Source organism: Rhododendron vialii, chromosome 1a (genome assembly GCF_030253575.1).
Source record: "Rhododendron vialii isolate Sample 1 chromosome 1a, ASM3025357v1".
NCBI classification, from domain to species: domain Eukaryota; kingdom Viridiplantae; phylum Streptophyta; class Magnoliopsida; order Ericales; family Ericaceae; genus Rhododendron; species Rhododendron vialii.
Genome location: NC_080557.1, coordinates 45,439,188 through 45,455,282, shown reverse-complemented (window position 1 = coordinate 45,455,282; position 16,095 = coordinate 45,439,188). Strand labels below are relative to the sequence as shown.

At 39.1% G+C, this 16,095-nt stretch overlaps 2 protein-coding genes and 1 long non-coding RNA gene across 3 annotated transcripts; 1 reads left to right on the top strand and 2 right to left on the bottom strand.

Annotated features, from left to right (window-relative positions):
• Positions 1–2,427: 2,427 nt before the first annotated feature.
• LOC131320556 (protein LATE FLOWERING-like) lies at positions 2,428–3,963 on the bottom strand. Its single transcript, XM_058351285.1, has 2 exons — positions 3,295–3,963; positions 2,428–3,073 (listed from the first exon to the last, which is right to left on the bottom strand). The coding sequence occupies exons 1-2, from the start codon at positions 3,323–3,325 to the stop codon at positions 2,547–2,549; spliced, it is 558 nt and encodes a 185-aa protein (XP_058207268.1). The 5' UTR covers positions 3,326–3,963; the 3' UTR covers positions 2,428–2,546.
• A 1,592-nt stretch (positions 3,964–5,555) lies between these two features.
• Positions 5,556–8,601, bottom strand: LOC131320539 (uncharacterized). The gene is made up of 4 exons (XM_058351269.1): positions 8,444–8,601; positions 7,243–7,400; positions 6,828–6,894; positions 5,556–5,871 (listed from the first exon to the last, which is right to left on the bottom strand). Exons 1-4 carry the CDS (start codon positions 8,573–8,575, stop codon positions 5,773–5,775), a joined length of 456 nt encoding a protein of 151 aa, XP_058207252.1. The 5' UTR covers positions 8,576–8,601; the 3' UTR covers positions 5,556–5,772.
• Positions 8,602–9,159: 558 nt separating this feature from the next.
• LOC131320548 (uncharacterized) lies at positions 9,160–11,014 on the top strand. The gene is made up of 2 exons (XR_009198295.1): positions 9,160–10,083; positions 10,859–11,014. It is a non-coding gene; the product is annotated as an uncharacterized LOC131320548 (long non-coding RNA).
• The last annotated feature ends 5,081 nt before the right edge of the window (positions 11,015–16,095 follow it).

Below are 16,095 nucleotides of genomic sequence, written 5' to 3'. Positions count from 1 at the left end.
ACATGACATCTGCGCACATACTTTATATATATATAGACACACACACCAAAACATGTATATACTATGTTGAGTGGCCTTTTTTTAAGGTTTATTTGTCTAATTAAATTTAATTGCATTAGTATAGAATTAATGAATACCTCATTCACGTGAAGAATTACAAGACATTTATGTAAGTGTAACATGTTTAACCCTATGAGGTTCCGTGTTTGAATCTCACGAAGACCAAACATTTCAAATTTTGTGACCACTAGAGGATTTGCACAATTATTAATTTCAAAGTCCCAGAATCAGTCAAGATGCACGCATACGCGCGCGAACTAATGCGGACATCCGGTTATCAAACATAAAAGCGGGGACATGTTTGAAGCCCATGAGCTAGTTGCTGTCGAAATACCAAACTGTCTATCACTTTTAAAATTTGTTCTTTTATGGCCATGTTCTGTGAGATCAGCAACTCTATGAACAAGAGTAATTTATGAATGCAATCATCTCAACACCATAGACTTGTATTACAATAAAGTTCTTAAATTAATGTGAAGTTCCAATAATTTTTTCGTTGTGGGAGAGGACATGAATGTGCTATTCTTTATCGGTTGAGTCGTCGGGAGTAATAGACTTGATATACGTTATTAACATCTAGACACTTGCGCTTGCGAGCAAAAATATGATTCCGGAGGGTCCACTGTCAATGTGCCCTTTCTGTTCTATCTACGAGGAAACCCTTGAACACCTTTTCTTGCACTGTCAGTTTTCGTGGAACACTTGATCGATTATAGTAGTATGGTAGCAGATGTTATGGGTTTGTCCTTCTTTAGCAACCTTAGCAAATTGGTGGTTTGGATTCAGGTTTAGAAATTTGGAGAAGCACCTGTGGGAGGTGACTTTCTTGCTCATCTTTAACAATGTTTCAAAGTCAGCTAGTGAGGTATAGGAGACCGAATATAAGCTAGGGTGGCTATGTGGATGAAGACGAAGTTTGAAATCAAGGTGTATTCGGTAGAGGATTTTAAGAGTTTTCTAGGAGGAATTCGTAAGCTGAAACTCTAACCATGGATTTGAGGTGTGCTACATCCAAACTCCGGCTGGATGTTGTTTTTTTGTTTGTTGTTTTGTGGATGTTTTGTGGATAAGCAAGTTTTGCTTATCACCCTCTTCCTCTCGATGTAACCATTTTCGAGATTTATAAAAATGTTTCGTTTGCCGAGAAAAAAAAAAACGTCTAGACACTGGCCCGGTGATCTTGTAGAAACCCTTTGGACGGGAAAGGACTAGGGTTTTGAGTCCTCGACAGGATGTCGGCACTTCTAGTAATCTAACTTGGTATACTAATTAACGATGCTTTAATTCTGACGAAAAAGAATGGCTTTGCGGGATCTGTTGGTGCCTTTGCCACGATGAGATTCATTAATCACGAGTTCGAGATGCTCTCGACGTTGATGGTTTTCAGATAGTCCCTTCTTTCATCTGATCTTTTCTTGTTTGGTTTCTTGTTCCGCCTTATTCCTCTCATCTACTACAGGATACTTTCGGAAATAAATCTAGGCATGATATTATTTGGTCACAAATCTAGCCAGCCATGATGATTAGGGGGTTTTGAAAAATATTGTCAACCCAGTAAGTATGGATTGGTTGGAAAATATATCATTAACCCGCCCAACCCGCCCCGTGCACACCTAGGGATGATAGTGTTAGTGGGCTACTACCATTCTTCACCCGGACCTAAACGAGTTTGGACTAGACCTGGAAAAACTTGGGTTGGGCCCCGTTGCCTATATTAGGCCCACTCCAGTAGTTAGTTCCAAATCCCTCTCGAGGATGAAGAAGCAAATCCTTTCTCAAAGTTTTTGGGTGTCGGACAGGTACCACACACGTGTACTCTGTCAACGACTCCAGCCATCAAAATATGTTTTGGACGGTCCGGTGAGGGGAAAGAAAGGGAATAAATCTGGGCCGTCCAAAACACGTTTGGACGGCTGGGATGAACGACGAGTACCGCCGCGTAATACCCGCTCGGCACTCAAAAATTTCTCCTCTTCCCTCAACCACCATCCTCAAAGACTTTGCCAAACTCTTTGTGGGTTCCATTTCAGCCTTCAACGGTGATGTGAATCATTCATTAGGACTCCTAAAAATTAACCATTAACGTAAAACATAGGATTAAATGTTTCCAGCACGCAAGTTCTATTTGGGTTTGTAAAATGAATAATTCGATAGGTATGCAAAATTCAAAAAACTAAAACAAAAATTATTTGGGCAGGAGATGGCTTTGCTGCAATTTGGCCCTCAACTGCACCCCTTGCAGTCTGGCCATTTTCAAACACTTTTTCGATTCACTTCAATAATCGGATTTCGAGTGCGGTCCAGCCATTTTCGAACTCATTTTTTATTTACTTCAATAATCAGACCCGTTCAGTGCTCGTTTTCAAGGAAAGAAGCTTGCTTGTAGCAATTAAACCATACCCTTTTGTCTAATAGTACCAAAAACACATAATGGGAAACAAAACAGAACAGAACTTGGATCCCTACTATTCCATTCTCCACATAATCTATAAATGGAGAGACAGATCTAGCTTTTGATTCTTATCCCTATGATCTCCATTCTCAAGTTCACGATTCCTCATACAGTTCATATCACTGTCTTCACCAAATTGTTGACCCTGAGAATGGTTCAAATAGCTCCCTCCAAAGAACAGTCCGCTCTCGAACCGGGCTGCGCCGTTCGAGCCGAACCCGCCCGTGAAACTCTGATGCGGAAACCGACCAAACGCGGCGCCATGAGCGCTGATGTACATCGCGGGATTGAGGAGATTGAAACGCTGGTTCGGAGCGAAGACAAGCGGGGGCGGTGGGAACGAGGAGAAATTGTTCATTGCATAGGATGAAGAAGGAGAAGGAGCCCTTTTGGCTTTCCTCGCGGCGAATCTTTCTTTCTTGTGAGCGTTTTGATGCCCTCCCAGAGCTTGTGAACTGTGAAACTTTCTCGAACAGAATAGACAAGGAAATGACCTTCTCACGACGTCTTCTACTACGTCGTTTGCTGCGGCATTCAGTGTTTTCTCTCCGTTTTCCATCTCTGCAACAAAAACAAAGGTGTAAGAAAACTCGAAAACAATTTTCGCCTTCTTCGTTTGGAGGATTCAAAACCCCAGGCCACGGTCTTCAATAATTTTTCTCTATCTATTTTTCTCTACTCATTATTCTTAAAAACCTTCCTCAAAACCTAAAACGAACAGTCTTTAACTTTCCGAATTGGACCCGAAAAGATTAATGAGGTCGGAATTCATGAAAGAAAACCTTCAAAAGATGAGGTTGAGCAGAATGGCATGGCAGACAATCTATATCGGCTTCGAAGTGGTTTTGAGATGTTGATATGATCAAAAGAGGTAGAAGGGGGAGTTCAAAAACTAAGTTCTCACAGGACTTGGAAAATGTGAAGAGGTGTCTGAGTGTAGAATTTATTCCATTAAAAAGAGAGTGTATGGGCTTGGGAACACAAGAGATAGATGAGAGAGAGAGAGAGAGAGAGAGCGGGGGAGAGAGAGAGAGAGAGAGAGATTATCCAATTCCATGCCATCTCTCTTCCTTCCCACCAATCAGCCTCTTTTCAGAACCGTAATGGAGCATACTTGCTGGCCCCTCTCTCTCTCTAGATCTCTCTCTGACAATTGGATGGGCACTTGGGTGTCCATTTGCAGGGGTATTTACTTCTTTCTTTGTTTTATGTAAACCAATTAAGGGATTTTGTGCCTTTGGGAATCCTATTAAGTTCTACTGTCTGCTGGAACACAAGCAGCTCCCTAGCTACTTGTCCCATGACACTGGTTCAAAGACACTGTCCCCATATCCATCAGGGACACTTGTTCTCTGCATTGCTGCAAAGCTTTGCTGTGCAAATTTGCATGTTGAAATCAACAACATACACACAGGGAGAGAGAGAGAGATAGAGGCAGTAAAGATTACATGAGCAGAGCTCAATTGGATCTGGTATGTTGAAGGATTGGGCAACTGCAAAGCTAATTAACCCTATGGCCGGGAATTTAGAGGTTTGCTCCTTCCTTAGGTCTCTGATTCAAAATTCTTTCTTAGATGCTATCAACTCCTTTAGGAGCAGTCCACACAGAGTTTTGGTTCCGCTTTAATTGGGCTCCCCGTAAATGGGTGGAGGGATTTGAACCCCCATGATTAGTAGAAACGCGCATAAGCTGGTCTGGACTCTTGAATTATAAAAAATAAAAATAAAAAAACTGTAAAGCTAATCAAAGGGAGTCCCCATTCACGATCTCTCTCACACACACATACAAGACAGTCCCCCACTCCACTTGGTCGGAGTGGTGACTGCGAACTCGGGGATCCTATAATGCACCATGCACTCGGGGGTATAGTGCACAATCTAAATTGAAGTATCAAAAAGTATTTTCAATGGTCTAAATTTCAATAAGTATCCGACGAGTAAGATAACATTGCCTTAATATTTAACGTCTCACCTCCCATTTGGCCTTTCTCTCTCTCTCCACAAGAGAGTGACCTCTCCTGGGCCAGCTTTAAAGTAGAGTATAATTGGGCTTTTTGCAGCCAGCCACTGTTGGCTACTGTGCCGCCCCTGTATTTCTCAGACCTCCACGGCCATCATCCCCATGCAACTCTTGTCACTTTACTTGACCATTTTCCTTGTATAGTAGTAGTTGCATGCAATCCACAGCTGCACAGCTGCATGCAACTACTCGAATGCAGTTCACGATAAACTCAATAAAAATTAAGTAAAAAATAATAATAATGTTAAAATTAATATTGTTGATGTCAAAATTGTAGTACGCACGAGCCGGAGGTATCAAATGGGTTTTGCCGTTTGACTCGGCCCGTCTAGCTCCGTGCCAACGGTTCTTCATGCCGTGCCGTTTTTTAATCGTGTCATCTTGTTCCCATGTCGACACATCTCCAACTGAGTTTTCATCAGAAAGAAAGAAAAAAACACTCCAAAAAGTGTAAAATATGTATGAACACAAAAATGTGTAATATGTCATGTTACACTATAAAATAAGAAATTGATATTTTTTGGGGTATAAAATTAGTATTTGGTGTGCCATACCCTTTCATGCCTGTGACGTGCCCGTCTAGAACCTTGTCATGCCATGCCCAACTTTTTGGGGTATAAAATTAGTATTTGGTGTGCCATACCCTTTCATGCCTGTGACGTGCCCATCTAGAACCTTGTCATGCCATGCCCAACCCACTTCCATATCGTGGCCATCTATGACCGTGTCGTGCCGTGCTCGGCCCACTTTCGTACCGTGCCCGTCTAAAATCGTGTACATCCGTGTCGTACCAACCCGGCCCTTTTTGACACTTCTAAATTACGAGCCTTGTACCTCAGTATGGTACAAGTCTGTTATGCGATATAATTAAACTACATTAACGCACTACTTAACCTCGTTAAGTAACCTTTACAAAAATGAAGACATCGGAGATTGCAATTCAGTTCAGGGGATTCCCAATTGTATTTTCGGAAGTCAGTAAGTCTTATCAGCAAAGTCTGCCCAAGCAAAGTCTGCCCAAGATTGCATCACCCCACATGAATATTATTCAAAAAGATAAAGTTTACATGAATTTCACTATCAAGAACACAGAATTGGATATTTCCATTCAATTTGTGAGATGGAGTTCCAAATTGCACCTTACAAAATATACAAGGGGGAGCTATATCCTCCCAATATAATCCATGTCATTGTATAACCTCAACTGATGCGTCTCAAGACCAAAGACCCAGCCCACCTCTTAGACATCTTTATACAACAACTGGAATTTCGGTATTCGCTCTGGAGGCAAGGGACAGCTCACAATCAGCTTGCCTTTCATGGCCCCTCTGTATATCGCCTGCGAAAGAAAACGGCAGAAGATTCAACCCCAAACCCATTGTAACCCATAGTTGGAAGAAAGTATGTCACATACAAGGAGAATTAGAAAATTATCACCCACTGATAGGGCTTGAGTAATTCATGTAGAGAAAGTTCTACACCAAATCAAGCAAAACGGAAGACACTTAAATGACAATAGACTCAATACATTGTTACTCTTAGCGATTAAGCATTGCCGTGACCAGGCAAGAATGATAGTACAAATCTAATATCAGAAGTGGTTTTAACTTGTTCCATCTCAGTTAAAACATCCATGAAGTAGACAATGCAGTTCACAAACATTCTGAATAGTTGTTCAACGACACAGCCAAATAATTCATCGAACAAAACTAATTGCAATATGAAAGTCGAAAAATCACCCAAGAGGTACATTCTCAATCTTCATTGTTTGACAATTAAGTTCATGTTTCTTCCCCTGCCTGTTAGACACCAAATTATCAATTGTTGGCAGATTACTTAAATTTTAAACTCCAGCAAATTTCTTGCAAGATCAACGTGAAAGATTTTATTCAAAATCACAGTTTTTAAGTGTAAACTTTGTGAGAATGCTTAATTTATAGATTGAAATAGGGCCCAACTTTCTCAAATCGTCAACTTCACAGTCATCAACTTTTGAACAACTTCATCACTGGTTTGGCGAATGCATGTTCATAACATCCACATATATCTGATGCATATATGCATATTCAAAAAAAAAAAACTCTATTAACACCTCATAAATTTCCACATGATGGTCATACACAGTGACAATATCAACATTATGCCCAACACCACTCCCCAGTCCCACCCAGAAAATGAGGACAATTAAACATGGAAAAGGAACATAACTCAACATACAAAAGTTTCCAGTTTATTTACCACTATATAAACCATAATGATGACATCATGGCACCTAAGAAATCAGTAGCAGCATACCTCCACAACATCAATAAAGTCCTGCTTTCGGTGAAATGCACCAACCCACTTGGTGTGATCTGCACTCCTGAATAAGAACCGAAAGACAATTATCATGTAAATATCCATCCCTCTCAATTTATAAGGTACTGCCATGTTGTAAAATCTATCAATGCAACAGTTTTGCACAAAGAGCCTTAGACCAGATCATATGTAATAAATTAGCACAAAGTATCTCACTTGCATACGCAACCACAAACAAACTATCTGGTGGCAGAGAAGCAAAGATAGGAGAAAATATTTCCTTCAACAATATAATTTTTCCCTGGTATGCTTCAGAGAACGGTTCTTTCTTGAAAAGGTACTTCAGATGAAAAAATAAGGGAATGACATGTAACAGCCAAAAGAAGCACTAGCTGATTAGAAGAAATTGTACCCTGAATCCATCTTCATGTGATCAGCATTAAAGAAAAAAACTGTCGACGGTATGAAGGTAATGTCGAAATACTTGACATATACTTGAATCTCCTCTGAATCAATATCAACCAATGCTACAGTTGCAAACTTCGACACCTCCCGTGCTGATTTTGAAATCTGTGGTCAAATAAAGGGGGGTAAAAGAAATCATAAGAGCAACAAATGAAAAAGAGCATTAATCTCTAAGCTTCCGACAATAACTTGAAATCTAAGACAAACAACTACTTTCAGGCTCCGATGAGAATGGTGTAGGTGAGTATCAATCCCGCACAGGTTGCTATGCATGCTTATCTGATAATTCATCGCTCAACTCAGTGAGTCAGCTTTGTTATCTCAAGTAAACATCTCATTATTTTTCATAAGAGTATATCTATATACCCATACAAATAGAAGGTCCAGCAATATAAGAAGTCTCTTGACCTCTTGTTAGCACAGCATCCACCTGTACCCTATATATTAAATCCTCTCACTATTTCAATAGCCAACCTATAGCTTTGAAATCCGTGTACACGTTAGACATCAACAGACTGCAATCCATCTCCAAATCCAATTCCATGTTTCCAACCGCAGCCTTAAGGAAATAACAAAACTTAATCATATATCAACTATTGTTAGCAAGGCACAAATGTTCGACTTGGCTCTCCTAATTTACAAAGCTCACTCGATACATGACAATTGCCACAAACGACGAAAGACCCAAACTTATGTCACAGCCCCTTCAGATTATGGGAAAGGGTGTGATAAGAAAGGGAAGCCTTTTCTCTTTTCGGTGAGATTTGGTTGAGAAAGGGGAAGGCGCCAATCAAAAAAATATAATTTCTGAACCTCTTTGTTTCTCATCAAATTACTCAACCCAAATGAGGGATTTGGCAACAAACTCTAATCCTTTCATTTCTTTTCTTATCAAATTCCTCAAAATCCAAAGGGGTTTGTCATGAGAGAAATTGGGTTACTTTCAGCCGGGAGGTTTCACTTTCATCACCAAACTCTTTCTGATCTACCTATCACTCTTTATTCTTGTTATACTTAAATGAGAACGCACAATACGAGGAACCGAGAGCTTAAGAATATGCAATTGAAATTCAATCAGGCTCTTATGAAGATGGTGGAGGTTTGACAAAGAGGAGATGCGAGTAAAAAGAAGAGGGGAAAAAACTTACGATGTCGTCGAGCTGAAGAGAGATAGGGTCGGAGGATCTGCCGAAGCGAAGGACGAGAACTTTGTCGATGGTGTCTCTGATGATGGAGTCCACCTCCCGCTTCTTCGTCAGTGTTGTCAACATCAAACTCATCTTCCACCTCCTCTCTCTCTCGCCCCTCTCTCTCTCTCTCTCTCTCTCTCTCTCTCTCTCTCTCTCTCTCTCTCTGACCTTCTCTTCCCTTCCGTTTCCCTTCGCTTCCCTTCTCTATCCCGTAAAAAAAGATTTTCGATCTGGCAAACGAAAACTTAATAAATACGCCATTCATTTTTATAAAACAAGTCTGAATTTATTTTATTAAAGTATTTACTCCCTACATTCAATAGTACATGAGAGTTATTTTTTGACTTACAAAATCTCTATTATAAAACAGAAGGGTGTGAGGACAAGTTGTTAGAATGGTTGAGATTGAATTGATCCAATGGATGAGATGAGATTTCCCTTTTATTAAATTGTCCAGCCTTTTTCATTTAATTACAAAATTGCCACCGATCAAAATTACACCACTTTCAAATTTGAAACCCTACTGCAGGAGCATTCTCCTTTGTCTTCTCTCTCTCTCTCGACACTCTCATTGGTGTCACCGGCAAAATCCACTGGCGTCGACCCTCAAGTCTGGGCTAAAAGCTATGTTTTGAAGGTAATTTGGGAAAACCAGACCTTCGAACCAGTTTTTTATTCTATCGTGCATATTCCAATTGATGCGGAAGTTAAAATAACTCCTATGAGCCTACACATGATTCACAACCATAGTAACTATTAAGGTCTCCAACCATATTATTAAACATTCAGATAAAATTGGCCATGTAATCATTTACCAAGAAACATTCTAACAGAATTTCACACAAGTACTACAGCAGCATACCATATTTTTCCAAATCAAGAGGGACAGAAAAATTAAAAAACCAGCAACAGACCGTATTACACAATCAACTGCAGACGAATAAGCCCCACAGCCTCTTGAAAATAGCCACTTATACTCTCACTACGGATAGCCAACTAGCAGTGATAAAGAAGGAATAAATGCCACTTCAGCACCTATAAGCCATATGGGGAAAACAATCTTTGAACAAGATGTGGATGCCCAAGGATAATGTTCCTCTAGATATTTCACTAGTAGATTGCTCGCAGTTTTTATTCAGAAGACTGATGAATGTATCCATACAGATACAGACTTTTGGATGCATCCTGAGCTATTTGTCCAAGTTATGACTTACCAGATGCACTCATGCAAATGTTCCTTACCTGAGGATCATACCTAACTGTCATAATAAAATTGAGGCCACTAAATACTTCAGTGCCACTTCAAATGATGGTATTATACAATCGTCATTTTGAGAGATGAGACCCAAGCACATTTGGATTGCTGATATGAATCTGTTTTCCTCCCACAAGTTGAAGACACAAAAAGCTATCTTCATGCTTAATCAATCATTTCCGGTCGATCTATAGAAAAACAGTCGTTCACAGAAAATGAACTCACCATAAGTATACAACCACCCCTACCCCACTGCAACACTATCCGACGATATAAACATACCACAACTTCTAAAACTTCACATGAAAACAATCTATGAAGACATCAGGAAAGAAAAAAGAGAGTTCAAAGCTATGAAGCACGGGTACTTCGGAAATGTCGCCGTACGCGCACCGGGTACGGGTACGGCGTCGGTAAGGCAAAATCGTACCGGGTACTTTTGGTATCTTTGGGTACAGCAAGGGTACTCCGTGGGTACTTCGTAGGTACGTTTTAGCCCAAAATAAGAGACACACACATTGATATATATATATATATATATATATATAGAGAGAGAGAGAGAGAGAGAGAGAGAGATGAGAAAGAGAGAGAACCAGAGTCGATCGATTGACGCCGGCGACGAGGTGATGACTGGGTTCAGATCGATTGACGACGGCGAGGTGATGACTGACGACGACGAGGTGATGACTGGGTTCACATCGATTGACGACGGCGACGGCTCTAGGTCTTCTGGCTGGCTTCTCGATCGAGATCGACGACTGATGGCTTGTCTTGTCTCTATTTCATCGTAATATAGATTACAAAAATACAGCATAGCCCCTTAAGTTCTTTACCACGACAATAAAGTATCTTAATTTCTAAAAATTACAATTTTATATCTTCCAGTTCCAGCATACCTCTAATTGTTTAGTATTTCAGTTTTACCCCTAATAAACATAAATATTATCTCATTTTGACTTTTTATCTATGTTACTTTTTGTTGGTAAAATGGGTTTATATTCCATTTTATGCAATAAAAATAGTAAAAGATATATATATTCGCCGTACCCGTACCTTACTTTTTTGGGGTTTTGCCGTTTCTCGTACCCGTACCGCGTACCGGTACCCGTGCTTCATAGGTTCAAAGTGAAGTCCAAACTTATTGCCCTGTGAAGTTGTAGTATAATGTGAAATGAAAGCAACTGGTGGTTCAGATAGGACAGGGCAATTCCCACGTAAAGAAGACAAACCAGCAGAGACAGTGATGGATTCAGTCAATGATAAGAAGCTTGTAGTTATAGAATTATCCATTTCTACGTATATACTAACCAAGAGATGAATATTTCTGCACCGAGAGCTTCTGAATCTTTACGACGCTGATCACTTTTAGCACAAGCAAACTACAGAACCTCTATGATATTTTCGAGTAAACTGAAAGCAAGCTCTCGTGCAATGCTCCAAAGCACCTTATAACTACTTCAGAAATGAAATATCCTACATATCTTGAAGATTGGCTACATTAAGTCTTATACATATAATCTTGAGCCACAGCCGTGCATATGAGCCTTAAAACGAGCCTTAAAACCTGCAGTTATACCGCAGACAATGTCATGTGCAGAATAACTCAACCTATAATGTCACGCCCTCAATTTTCAGCTAAAATAATAATACATTTTCTACCAACAAAAGTCTCTTTTTCCTCTAACACACAGTGTGCATAAACCAGCTAATGTCCTCGTATCACTTTAATTCATGATTTTGATCACTTAAAAGGTGAACCCACTAATGAAAAGCAAGAAAGCCATGAAATTCCGAATTTGACCAATTGAGATTTTGTTCAGATAGATGCGTAGCCCTTTGTCTGTAGATCGCGTTTTCTATTTTTTCTTTTTTTAAGGCTTGGATACATCTTAGGTTCTCGAACGACCACTTTCTCTTTACTGATTCAATTACTAAAACACACCCTTTTTAACAAAATCAACTTTTCACATGTCTTAAATTAAACCCACATGCTAGCCCAACATCAAAACAAGAGTATTCGAAGATAGACAAGCCTAAACTTTTTCTATGGCCCCCTTCCCTTTTTTTTTTTTTATTATGATTCAAGTTTTCCCCAAGTCACACCCACCTCAAGCATAGGGTTTAGACACTCAATAATGTACTAAACTACCACATAAACAAGCATAGAGAGAGAGAGAGATCCCTAGATTAAAACTCAATTCTTCCAAAACCCCCAAAAGTCCCGGCACACAAGGCACCACAATTTCCGTTGAGCAAATTTGCCATACTCTCTTAGAAAAATCATAACCTTTTCATCTTGAACCCAAAAATATTGAAACCAACACCAAACGTTGCACCACTACAAGCACCACACTCAGTAAAAATCTCAGGTTCATAAATGAGAGGACATTAACCCAACAATCAAAAGAAAAACAGATCCGCAACCATTTGCGCACCAGTCAACCAGCCCTACTTTAGAAATTCACCAAAAATTGTATACTTAACCGAATCACTTGATTCCAACGCCAATCCCTTCTTAACTTAAATATGCAGCTCCTGTAAAAGACCCAAAGCCACCAAATTGTTCATCATGCCCAGAAAATTAAAAGAAGACAGCCACGCAGAGATTCGCGTATCCAGGAAACAGCCGATATTCAAAAATTCATAACTAATTGTGTGATTATCGGTTTTTCATGACCTTGGTACCGAAATCTTCGTATTGAAACGTACTTTAACTGTTATGAAGACACCAAAAATTGATTCCTAGCAGAAGGGCTCCCAAAAGACAGATTTCCAAAACCCACGAAATTTTCAGCATATACCAGATTTGTTCAAGACTCAAAATAAATGATCAAACTTGATTCTCGTACATTAAACCAACACTCAAACATGTAAAGAAGGCAGGAGATCCCTACCTCGAAGGTTAGAAGCAAGCCCGAACATGGGGGAGACTTCGAAGTGCTCCGATCATGAATTTTCTTGGATGGATAGGAAGCTCTCGTCGCGTAGAACAACTTTAGTACTTGGGATTTTTCCGAAATCTCATTCGTAGTAGACGAAATCGAAGAGAGAAGGTGAGAGGGGTGAGAGCCGAGAGAGAGAAGACAGCGTGGAAGAAGAAAAAAAAAAGTAAAGGGCCTTAATTTTTTTGAGTTATATAGCACATATAACACTTACACCCTTCCACTCCTATTGCATTACGTCAACTCCCACAACTTACAAGTCATCTCACATTGACCCAACTCATATCTACATCATTATCCATACTTTGATAATCCAAATACATATTAAACATTAAAAATTTGAGAAAACAATTATGGGTCTCTACATATAACTTAACAGAAAAATTTACTAACATACAATACATTCAAACGTAGTGCAGCTAACTTGAAAGCAAGACAAATAGACAGTCAAAAGAAATGTGTGCATTGTATATAAGGCAGAAGACTCATGTATGAGAAAGATTTATAGATCATAAACCTTATGCCATCCACAGTGGTATAATCAAAAGCAAATTATTTTTAAAGTTAACAATATTAGTGTAAAAAATGGCTCACAATGGTATAATCAAACTTAACAACATTCTTAGAAATAATCAAATTTTGGGCTTTGGATAACCAAAACTAACAACCTTTTTCAATAATCAAAATTTGTGGATCCCACACCATATAAGTTAATTGGTTCTAAAATTGTATACACGCATGTTTCAAATGGTATTTTCTTCTTTGTTTCTTTCCCTCCAAAAGTGAAGCTCATATCTTTCGATCATCTACAATTCAACTAATTGTCGCCGGATTAAGGTATTTCATTTTTTTTCCTTTTCTATTTTATTCTTTTTTCGATCCTCTCCCTGTGATTGAGTACATGAAGAACCTTGCATTCTTTTTCAAATTCAAGAACACATCTGATTTATTTTATTTTTTTATTATTACATGATTTTTTTTTTCCAAATTCATAATATGAGGGATGAAAGTCACCAATTTTCCCCAAAATTAAGGAAGGTATGTAAACGATATATTTTTGCCCAAAAAAAAACGTAATGGAGGGAAGTGATCAATGGTGGAAAACACAAGGAGAGAGTGAAATTGTAGTGAACCCCTTATTTTGGTTATGAATTAGAAGTAACCATTGTGGACCTCAACATTGTTAAGCTTAGCAACCTCTTAAATGGATAATCAAAAGCTGATGTGTCAACTTTTGGTTATCCAATTTTGATTATACCACTGTGGATGGCTGATGAGCACCCAATATTGTAGATATTTGGTGCGTCTAGTCCCGTATTATGTTGGTTTAACTTGCATTTATTTAGTTTTTATAATGATATTGCACGTAAGGTAGGTTTTTGTGTTTTTTAGGTAATTCGTATAAATAAGATGTGTTTGAACGCCAAGGAATGCTCCGGATGCAACCAAGTACTCAAGGCCAAGTGTCACCCCGTTGTGGTGCTCAAGAGATGGTTTGGAGGTTGCTCGGGTCGCCCAAGAGTCAAGGGAATTGAAGGACATGTGAGGATTTTACCAAAGCTACTCATCTTCCGACTAGCTGAGGGTAGAATTGTCATAACTTTTGATGTACAAACTAATTTTGATCCAAACCACTTGGGTTAGAAAGTAGGCTCGAGGAGCTTTCCAACGGTTCAAAGAACGCCTAAATCCGAGTTCGGAAGTGTCCGGAGCGAGCCTGCGAAGTTGCCCAAAAAAATCTGTCAAGTATGAACCGGTACTGGCCAATTCCCAGTACCGGTACATAGAGTCCAGAGTTCAATTTTTCCAACCAGTTTGAAGGCCTTGTACCGGTACTGGGGGTTGCCCAGTATCGGTTCATACTGGAGAAATATCCACGTTTTGCTACCTTTTTCAACCTTCCACTTTTTGGATATTTTTCACTTTTGGCTACTTTTAGGATATTTTTTGGGATATTTTGTGAGAGAATAAGACCACCTTGTATAAATAGGGTCTCCCTCTCTCATCTTTATCTAGCTAGTCATTTTTCACTTTAAGTCATTTTTATTTTCTAGGACTCCATTAATGTTCTTCAGGCTTTTCTAGTAATTTCCTTCAAGAACTCAAGTAAGTAATTGTCATATGTTATTTTCTCGCTTGTTAATGTTGTAGCTACTTGTTAGGTCTTTACTAATATCAAGTTTATTTCCGTTTTTATCGATTAATCATGTTTTCTTTCTTAAGCATGTTTTCTAGTCTTTTCAATATGTTTGAGTAGTTTTTTGACTAAGTCTTGGGCTAATCTTTCCCAATGACTTAGGTTGTTATTTGATTCTCAAACTTTCGGGCTTAAAATCATGATTTTCGGAATTTAATTAACCTAGCCATTTCAGTCTAAGCGAGGGGTGTTAACTCCTTGGTATGAAGTTTAGTCAAGCGGTCTTGGCAAGCGACGTACCGCGGGCTCGTGGCCTCCTACGTGTTAGATACATTAGCAAAAATAGATTGTTTTAGTTCCGGTAAATCATATCTTTTGATAAACGTAGTCTTTAAAACTAAATCTTCCGAGCTTGAGCACGCGGTCGTGACTCTTGTTTGAGTTATATTGAGAACCGGTAATGGCCTTTGTCAATGGAAAAACGATCCCTAGACTTGCCTCTTTTAAGTTCATTAAGCTCATTTCTAGTCTTTTCCTTAGTTTTCGCTTATAAATCAAAATCAAGTTGGCCGTCTTGAACGCCGCACTCTACCATATAAATCTACAATCCAAACTAGCTATATTTCGATTCTCTGTGGGTATGATCCCGGACTTTCGGATATTATGCTATCGACGACCTAACTCTACGCTTGGGGTGTTTCAACCTTATTGGAAGGCGAGGTTCGGAGGCTAAGGAATGGCCTTACCACCACGTTCAATTAAATAATTTTAAACTTGCTCAACAAATACCCAGTAGTATTATATGCACTGGTTTCAAGGCATAGATAGTAAAGATCGTCTCGGCCAAACCTAGAAAAAATCTGGCTGCAAAAGGGATTAAATCGTCCAACATCTAGCAAAACGTATGCTAGTCAAAAAAATGAAAAATTCAACGACTACAAAGAAGAAAAAATCTAATCCAAACACACAGGGGATTATTCCTCTTATCCATTTGAAGTCTTTTTAGAACTCTTGATAAAATAAACTAAAAAAATAAAATCCGGAGTGTTAGATATGATGCAAATGGAATTGAACTTTCGCTACATGCTCCAGTTTTTCATAAAAATTACGACAAATCACATATCGAATTCTGACAAAATGTCAAACCGATTAACAACTTCGAAACACAAACCCTAACCCTAATTCAAAGGGGAAAACCAAATTGACCCAATCCTTTATTCAAGGCCGTAAACATGTAGATCCACATATAGATATAGATCAGCATAGAGACTGATTA